General features: G+C 33.9%; 1 protein-coding gene across 1 annotated transcript; it reads left to right on the top strand.

Moving 5' to 3' along the window:
- Window positions 1-4,786: 4,786 nt before the first annotated feature.
- On the top strand, window positions 4,787-6,893 carry LOC135072970 (putative odorant receptor 92a). The gene is made up of 5 exons (XM_063966975.1): window positions 4,787-5,598; window positions 5,713-5,809; window positions 6,081-6,185; window positions 6,542-6,697; window positions 6,837-6,893. The coding sequence occupies exons 1-5, from the start codon at window positions 4,787-4,789 to the stop codon at window positions 6,891-6,893; spliced, it is 1,227 nt and encodes a 408-aa protein (XP_063823045.1).
- The last annotated feature ends 3,567 nt before the right edge of the window (window positions 6,894-10,460 follow it).

The raw sequence follows: 10,460 nt of genomic DNA, 5'->3' as shown, positions 1-10,460 counted from the left end.
TGATTTTTTCAAGTTAAATTTGTTTTGCTTTTAGTTTTAGTTAAATATGTTTTTTTTCAAGTTATGTTTTTTATTATTATAAAAGAAAAGGCACGCTTCTCGAAAATAAATAAATCAAGCAGAAATAGTAGAATAATAAATTCCTCTATTATACTTGATTACGCAGAACCCGGTGTTCTAGTGAGTAGTGGGGGTCATTATTTAAACTATATTTGAGTTTTAATAAAAAATAATTTAATAATTTAATAAAAAAATTATTTTTAATTTGACTATAATTTTTAATTAGTTTTTGTTATGTTTTTGATTTTAATTGTGTGTAATTGTGTATTTTAATTTAAACTATGGACAATTGGACACTGTCTGTATACTTATTTTAAATTATTTTTTTATTATTCAAAATATCTTAAATCGTTCATAATAGTTGTGATAAAGCATGATTGGTTTGGTGTTATGTCATAAATGTTAGTTATATACAAAATACAGGCTTATAAGTCTTCGCAGGTGGCGTTATAGTTATGAGGCGGTAATAGAATCAAGTATGAATATTACTCTATTCTATTAGCGACCGTAAAAAAAACAGTAACCAGCTAAAATATCTACTTTAATGAAGACGTGATCAGTGAAGTATCATTTTTATTAGGTTTATTTTATATCAAATAGGTACTAATAAGAATTTAACAGGTTTTTATAAAATCTATTGTCATACATTATTAGAGATATTCTTTAATGTTCATTGCAGTTTTATGCCAAACCTATGACAATTAACGTATGGCGTTAATTGATTTAACTATGTGAAATATTCTTAAGAATCGATCAAGACAACAAAATGGAGGTTAAATACGTAATTAAAGATATAAATATTAAAATAAAAAACTTTATCAAAATTCTAACAACGCCATGGGTCGTTATTAGGAACCAAATTATGAAAAGTGTTTCTATTACCGCCCTTATTTAAAAATGTATTTAAGCCACAAAAATACAGCGAGAGGGCTATATTGAGGGTTTATTAAGGAAACTAAAGTACGAATTAATATTGTTATGCAAAAACATGTTGGTATACTCATTTTAAATGTGTTAAAATCGCTAATTAATAACAAGGTGCACCTTAAGTAGCTGGGAGCGCGTTAGTATGAAAAGTGCGTCCGTTGCGGTCGCGTCCCATTTAATGTCAAATAACTCCGTTTACTGGTTATTTACGAACACAAACTTTAATCCTTTTGATAGTCAATAAACATATCTAGATATTTTTTAGGTAACGTGGTTTCTGGAACCTGTTATTATGTCTTTTAATGAAAGAAAGAAAAATAGGGCGGTAATAGAATACAAATTTTGGGGGGTCGTTAATAGGCGCACTTACGTTAAGATGACGATGCAACCGAGCCTTAGTCATATTATTAGATGCACAATAACTAGAGTAAAGTATTTTTTTCAGCCAATAAACTAGTCTGGGTAAGAAATTGGTATAGATGGATGCGGGAACGAGAAAAAAAAATACAAACATAATAAGTTGTAGCTAGCTTCACTGATTTTTTCTATATTATGTATCTCAAATGCAACATGACGTATAAATGTCACATATCAGTAACCGGAAAATATCCGAAACCTTATATCCGTAATCCTAAGCATCCCTATTTTAAAGTACACATTTGTATAGATTCCGAACGCATCCAGCAAATGAACACAATTTAAAGACGAATGGCATTCTAGATTCGAAATTCGAATTCGAATGAACGTTCGGTGCGCACGATTCGATCGTAATAGCATCATATTTTGTACAAGATTGGTGTTCGGGCAATATATCTTTTGTCTGTACAAAATAACTTGCATTTACAATGTGATCGTCTCGATTTATACTGTAATGGAGTTAATAAATTTTACTTATATTAAAATTTATTTACCTAATCATTTGTCTTTTCCCTGAAATGATTTATGGTGATTTTTTCACGCGTAGGTTAGTTACACTGGAACGTTGAACATGTTTTCGCTGTACCTAAATAAACGGTGTTTTTTATGTTGCATTCCGCATATCTTGCTTGTGATTACGAATCTTACTACTTATTACACCCCTTACAAATAAAAATTAAACACTCGTTGAACAATATTTTAAAGTGACGTTTAGTATGGAAATGTCGTTTTAAAACAGTGTATAGCAAACAGCAACAGGGTTAATCTATGGGTTCGATTCCCAGATGTTACTTGAACACTGACAGGTACTCCAAAAAAGAATCATATTTTCGTGCAGAGGGCGGTTAAAAATCCATCCAAATGTGTCTGACTAATTAATATGGGTTTGTTACAACACAACTCACAATAGAATAAGAAGATTAAAATATAATATGTTGATTGCTCAAATACTTGAGTTAATTAATTAAATCTATTTAATAACCAACACAAGCATTGTCTTCTTGAACCTTTCCCCATACTGCCTGCCTCCAAGCCCACAACAAATTGGGAGTAGCAAATCCTAGGGAAGCCTCCTTCAGAAGCATTAGCATGGAGTGGATGACATACACCCATCAGATTAATTCCCATATTAGTCATGCATCAAAGGACTCCGAACGGCATTGTGGATAAGGTGGCCATACGTACGGAGTTATAGGGACAAGTTTGATAAATGTTTATGTTTTTTTTTCTGGGATTTTTGCCATTACGACAGTGTAATACTATTTAGTTGCAATATAAAATTAAAGTAGCTATATAAACTCTATTAATTTCATCATACGAGTAGGCTACCGTTTGTTGTGAAAACTTGAAGATGAAAAGGGATAAAAGTTTGATTGGTTAAATCCACAATGTAGGGGCTCTTGGCCTGCATCTCATTGGTAAGATATAAAATAATAATCATAATCATTGCGGAATACCAAGCTCGCCCGAAATGACAAACCCAAATTAAAATCTGTGGGCTGAGTGTGAGTTTACATCAAACGCGCTCATTAGTGAGCGCGTTTAAAAAAATTATGAAAATTTTAGTTTTTTAACGTTTCCCTCTACGGATTGTACAGTGACAATCCGTCATACATTTAATGTCATTTTTTGACGCGCTCACTAGTGATCTAAACTTGCACTAGGGCCTCTGTTCTTTTTGCCTATGATTATGTCCGATTTAGATCAATATTATGGTAGCCCTAACGTCGTAGAGTGCCCCTGCCCTCTGAGATTTGAACAATACGAGCAAATTATGAGCGATACGTTTGAGAACCTCTTGACCCACTTTTGTCCATATTAAATTACTTTCCCCTGTAATTTGCGACTATATTTGCATGCTATAAGGTCGAATTTGACGTGGAATTAGCGGGCTTAAGTAAAGACTTCGAATTGATTGACAAACTAGTGGTATTGAACGTGTAATTCGTGGTAGTAATGGGACAGAACAATGGGGCGGATTGAAGCTACGGTAATCTTTAATCAAAGCCAACCTTATTGTTATACCGAGTGTATCAAAAAGACAACGAATTTTAGTAATACCTGTTCCTGTACCTATTATTTTCTTCTGTTAAAAATTTATTAACACGTTTAAACTGCTAGAAAAAAGTAAGTAAAACACAAATTTTGCACCATCATAGCAGAACATTGGTAGAGTCTAGTCCTGGACTTTCTGTAAGTTTGTCGGTTAAAGATAATAAATCTTATACTTATAATAAATCTGTAGAGAGGTCAATTCTGTACATGAAATATATTTTCAAAATAACTATCAGGGGGTGATTAGTGATCGATACTGATGCCAAAAATGCAATCAGTAACATTTTTGTCTGTCTGTCTGTCTGTCTGTCTGTCTATCTGTCTGTCTGTCTGTCTGTATGTTCCTTATAGAAACAAAAACTACTCGACGGATTTTAACGAAACTTAGTACAATTATTCTTCATACTCCTGGGCAGGTTATAGGATACTTAGGAATTCCCACGGGAACGGAAATTAGCGGGAAAATCCTTTTGTATGAAAAATCTAAACCGCTTAAGTTAAACGCTTGAAATTTGGCATGCTGGTACCTACCTTAGTAAACTTAAAGCTTAGTTACAACAGGATATTGCAAAATTCCCACGGGAACGGGAGTTAGCGGGAAAAAACATTTGTATGAAAAATCTAAACCGCTTAAGTTAGACGCTTGAAATTTGGCATGCAGATACCTTAGTAAACTTTAAGCTTAGTTACAACAGGATATTGCAAAATTCCTACGGGAACGGGAGTTAGTGGGAAAAAACATTTGTATGAAAAAATCCAAACCGCGTAAGATAGACCCTTGAAATTTGGCATGAAGGTACCTTAGTAAACTTAAAGCTTAGTTACAACAGGATATTGCAAAATTCCCACGGGAACGGGAGTTAGCGGGAAAAAACATTTGTATGAAAAAATCTAAACTGCGTAAGATAGACTCTTGAAATTTGGCATGCAGGTACCTTAGTAAACTTAAAGCTTAGTTACAACAGGATATTGCAAAATTCCCACGGGAACGGGAGTTAGCGGGAAAAAAATTGTATAAAAAAAACTGAACCGCGTAAGATAGATGAAGGGGGGGTAAAACGAGATCCACGCGTACGAAGTCGCGGGCGGCCGCTAGTTAATAAATATTTTTTACACAATTGTAAATCTAAACTTTCGATATGTGATTTAAGCCCTAACTTTCGATATGTACTGAATACATCTTATTATATTGAATATACCTATGTAACACAGAACACCCCTTACTCATTCATAATGACGTGTGTTTCAAATTAGTGCTCACTCCACTTTAATTCGATCAGTCGACTTAGAAGTCAGGCTGCTTGTAAATTCCTGAAATTCATAAAAAATGCCTGAAAAAGTTTACTGTGCCTTGAAAAAGTTAACCCAAATTGAGTTGGATTTTTTGAGTATTTTGGGCTCTAAATTGTTTCTCTACCCTTTCATTGGAAGGACCAAAAGAGTGTATGCCTGCTACATGCTCGTGTGTCTCCTGTTGATCGTAACCGCTGCTCAACTTTTGACAGCTTTACTGGTGGCAGATGTCAAGGAATGGATTGAGATAATCAACGTTGCACCCAATCTAGCAGTTGTTCTAATGGCACTCCTGAAGTACACCAAAGTTCATGTCAACCGGGACCTTTACAAGAAAATTTTTGAGCATTTCCGCGACGAACTGTGGGATGTGATTTCAGACTCTGTCGAACACCAAAATATTGTCACTCAATACGCTGCTAAAACAAAATTCATATCCAGATTTCTGATTTATTACTCAATACCTCTAGTCATATTTGTTGATTCTTTCCCAAGGATTATAATGTATTTGGAGCGTGAATTTTTGGGGAGCGACGACACCGAGTATTTGTACCCGTTCGATGGTTGGTACCCATTCGACAAGGTGGACTGGTATTATACAGTGTACCTATGGGAGAGCTTCATGACAATGATCGTTGTTGTCGTGTACGCATTTACGAATATGATTCATTCTTCGTATACTTTGTTTATTTGTTTGGAGCTGAAGATATTGGGCAGTAGTATCAAAAACTTGGTGACGTCTGAAGATGTCGCCAATATAGTGAACCGGACGAAACTTCAAGAAACTCACGGTGATATAAAACGGAAGCTGAAAACTATAATTATACGTCATCAATTACTAGCTCAGTAAGTTATTTAGTAGTTTAGGTAGTTCTTTGTCAAATCGGATGATTATAAGCCAAGTTTAATGTAAACTTTTCGTTAGTTTATTAGCTTTGTAACTTATTATCCTATTTTCAGGATCGTATCAGAATTTGACATAGTTCAAGGTGATGTGACACTTGCTAACTACCTCTTTGGGTCTGTCTTTCTAACTCTTACTATCTTCTCTTCTACGGTAAGTCACTTCAAACAAAGAAACATTATTATACACTCAATCGTTGATTCCAATCATCATCATCATCATCTCAGCCATAGGACGTCCACTGCTGAACATAGGCCTCCGCCAATGCTTTCCATGTTGCCCGGTTGGTAGCGTCCTGCATCCAGCGCTGATTTCAAAGTAGCTAAAAATATAATGTTTCACTTTATTGTAAACCTAGGCTTAATAAAGTGAACTTTCCTACATCATGAGCTATCATAGTTTTAATAAATATTTTATTTTACAGGTCGTGGACAACATGTACAAGTCTTTGCGATACTTTTTCATGTTTTGTTCGTTACTTATTGAAGTATTTTTTTACTGTATGATTGGGCAAATCCTAACCGATGATGTAAGTTGTTTTAAAGTTTAAAACACAAATTTAAGTTGATTTAGTTACTATCCTACTTAGAGTACCTAGTAATACCAAATTACTTAGGTATATACTTTTACAAAGTGATTTACGCCCGTATTCACAAACATTTCTATGTCGTCTCACAGCGCGTGCACGCACAGGCTGGCATACGAACCAATCACAGAGCTCTACTTATTCAACGCTGTGCGTTAGATTTGCGAATACGGTTGTAATTTTGTTTTAAGTAAAAGTTAAACTGTTTCACTTTTCCAAGCAACATCGAAGTTTTCGCGTTCGACTACTTTTTTTTTGTTTAGTATTATGGTTTGATTTACCAAAGATAATCTTTGCAGAGTGATTGTCTAACCGATGCCATATACTCGGCGGACTGGCCGTACGCCAATACTGAGACGAAGATGGCCCTTCTGATTATCATGACGAGGACACAAAGACCTTTTAAGTATACCGCTAAGGGCTACATAGCTATGAACCTTAACAGTTTCAGTGGTGTACGTATCTTTTTCTTTCAACGTTTCAGTTTTGGTTAAGTTTTGACTGAAAACTACATAATTTAGGTACTTGTTCCACGAGTTAATTTACTATCATATCTATAGAATACCTCTCTAAAATGTATTATTATTGTTTCAGGTTTGCAGCATGTCATATCAATTCTTCAATTTACTTCGCACTGCTTATTCACAATAAATTATATGATACACCAAAAGTGTTACATTTTATTCTTCCCATAGTTACTTCCCGACAACTTTTATATAAATAAAAATTTTAGATCTAAGTACAGAACTAAATCTCTGCGTACGATTATCTACTTATTCATTTTAAATTACCAAAAAATGGTACTCATAACAAAACAATACGAAACGCATCTGCGAAATATATGAGAAAATTTCGCGCTGAATGAAGAAATAACCGAAATTATGGCACCTACCGCTGCAATAACGGCGTAGTGTCAATGGGACGATATTGAACTGGGGCTATAAAGCCAAGATGACTACATCTATGCAAGGTGGTTCAGTAGGACCTGTAGATAGGGAAGATCCTCAATCTCAGGGTTTCTCAAGGGGTAAATGGCCCCAGTGATCATTATGGGGCTCATAACTTACTTGATATTCAACTCGCGAAGTTTCCTTAACTACAACGGAGAAGCTATTTGCCTGTATCACTCCTGTTCCGAAGTGATGATCAGGCAAAAGGTGGAAGCGAGCTTTACCCGGAATTCTCAACCACTTAAGGAATTTGACAAGAATATTAAGGCTGAGTTTCACCACCTAACTTTGACGGTAACTATAACGATAACCGATGTTTCATGTATGGAGTTAGACAGATTTTTGACGTTTGATAAGGTAAAATAAGATGGTGCAACCCAGCCTAAGCCTAAGACAATGAGACTGGACTTGGAGGTTCTGTCTTACCCAGTACTTAAACCCGGTGAGGTCAGCAGTAAAACCATTTTGTTTCCAGTTCATTCCAATTTCGTTTGGTTAGGACATTGCAGACTTGAAATAACTTATGGCCTGAAAAAAAAATAGGATTTTCTCTGCTTCAGAGGGCGCACTAAGCTGTCAATTTGATAGAATTATGGCGGTTCACCATAAATATAACTTACCAGGGTCTGACACCAGGTCAATTTGACGTACTACTCTCACGATGGAAGAAGAATCGTACAATTAATATACCTTCAGTTGATGCGTCCCCACTTTACGTATTTAGAGGGATCTTTCTGTATCCAATTGTATTGTGAATCCACACTGCGCTGTTTCCGACCGAATTGTTATTACAGTCAAATCTCTGCTATGACTCCAAAGTATTGCATTGTAAGGACGGTTATTGAAATTCGTCGATCATAAAATGATATGTGGAGATAAGCACTTTTGTTATGTTTATCAAGGAATAATCATTCTATTATGAGTTTGTTACCTACTTAAAACGTTAATTATGACATTTGAATCGCATTCAACAATATTATACAGTGTGAGTCACGTTAAAGTGTACATATGAAAATAGATGAAACTAGATCTATTTTTATCGACAAAAAAGAGGTCAAAAATTTTTTGAGATTTTTTTAAAATTTTTTATAGAATTTTTTTTCTTCCAATTACTTATTGTAAAGAAAACGTAATAACTTTTAAACTAAGCGGTATATCCTGATAAAATAAAAACAGTAATAATTCTAAATAACAGGCAATACTAAAAAAATACATAAAATACACAAAAAAGGCCAACAAATAACAAAAAATGATAATTTTTGAAGAAAATCTGCTTAAAAATTCGTGTTTTTTTGGTTATTTGATAAATTTCTCCAAAAAATGCCCCTATAACTGGTGGTTTTTATTACTTTGTATTATTCTCTATCGTATTACCTTCGTAAAACCAAAAATCGCATGTCTCTATCCCTATCACAACGTTTGCAATGATCGTTTGAACTAAGCCTCTCCGAGCGCGCCATTCAACGCTTCGTTAACAACAAAACTGAAAACGGCTCTAGATTTGTAATTTTGATAAAGACAAGTTAGATTTCAAATAAAAACAAAAGATTTCGAAGTAAAATGTCATTTTAGTGAAAATTAAAATTGTCTCTACCTGTAGCGGAGAATAATGTTGTGGCAGGCCTTTGTTCAAACGATCATAGCAAATGTTGTGATAGGGATAGAGACATGCGATTTTTGGTTTTACAAAGATAATACGATAGAGAACAATACAAAGTAATAAAAACCATCGGTTATAGGGGCATTTTTTGGAGAAATTTATCAAATAACCAAAAAAACACGAATTTTTACGCAGATTTTTTTCAAAAAGTATATTTATTTATTATTTTTTGGCCTTTTTTGTGTATTTTATGTATTTTTTTAGTATCGCCTGTTATTTAGCAATATTACTGTTTTTATTTTATTAGGATATACCGCTTAGTTTAAAAGTTATTACGTTTTCTTTACAATAAGTAATTGGAAGAAAAAAAATTCTATAAAAAATTAAAAAAAAATCTCAAAAATTTTTTGACCTCTTTTTTGTCGATAAAAATAGGTCTAGTTTTATCTATTTTCATATGTACACTTTAACGTGACTCACACTGTATTGAAGAATTTGATTTCGTTATCAAATTGATTCCTTATTACAATATGAAATACAGGAACTTACTTTTTTGATACTTGATTCATCAAAAAGATAGGAGTACTAGTAGGTTTTTGATATCATTGGCTCCGTTTGATAACGGACAGCCACATTATAAAAAATTCCCAGAATAAAATGACATTATTTATATTTTGTAAAAGAGACGAATCGTTTCTGGAAGACTGCTTTTGGTGAAAGTCGGGATTTTTCTTTTTTTATTTCTTTTTTATTTTAAACATAAAATTGTCACGTTATCACGAGCTTCATGATTTAGTTATAAAATGCATTAATTAATCCGTCACGATCACATTATTATTACTAATATTACATCCGATAATAAATTTTGTCTGTCTATCTAAGCCAGTTTTGACAAAATAAGTTAGAGGATCTAAATTAGGGATAATTATGTAAAAAAGTTTATTTCAGAATAAATTGAATTTTGCGGCAATATTTTTTATTTGATTTTGACTGTGAAGGCCGTAATATGGGCAGGCAAAACCGGGACAGAATCTAGTAAGTTAATAAAATATTAATTGCTTTTTTTCGTATAAAAGTTGCTACCCAAGACAGAATCGTCAGTCGCACATACAATGGAGATCAGATTGGCAATATTATCATTTCTATTAGCCCTACATTTAGGACTAGTAACCCCAAACTACTACTATGGTAAGTACAGTTTTTGGTTATTTAATCATTTCAGTAACTTTAGTAATACTTTACTCCTCAATAGCATAATTTTCCTTTCCTGTTCAATTTGAGCTTTAAACTACTGATTTCACATTTTTTTACAAAATTCTAAGTAATTATATCTTTTTTGCAGGCAACCCTAACCGATTCGGTAAGTAGTGTTTAACTACAATTTATGAACATTTGCTGTTTGGCAACTAATTAATTTGAAATTAGGTAAAACTATTCCCCTATGAGGATCTTCTTCTTATCGTGTCGACAAGCAACCTACACAGTGTCAGCCCAAAACTCCGCTACAAGAGTGGCGTTGTCAACAGCATTCATTAAATCCTCCTGCGTGCAGTTGCTCGGGCACTCAGTGCATGACATCATGTGAACAAAACCGCACCTGCACTCCAAGGTTGAGCCATCCAAGAATTCCCACCTGAACAGATTGTCCTTACTACGAGGATAATCAGG

Source organism: Ostrinia nubilalis, chromosome 6, assembly GCF_963855985.1.
Source record: "Ostrinia nubilalis chromosome 6, ilOstNubi1.1, whole genome shotgun sequence".
Taxonomy (NCBI): Eukaryota; Metazoa; Arthropoda; class Insecta; order Lepidoptera; family Crambidae; genus Ostrinia; species Ostrinia nubilalis.
Note: the sequence above shows the minus strand (reverse complement) of the source record. Positions and strands in the feature narration are given on the sequence as shown.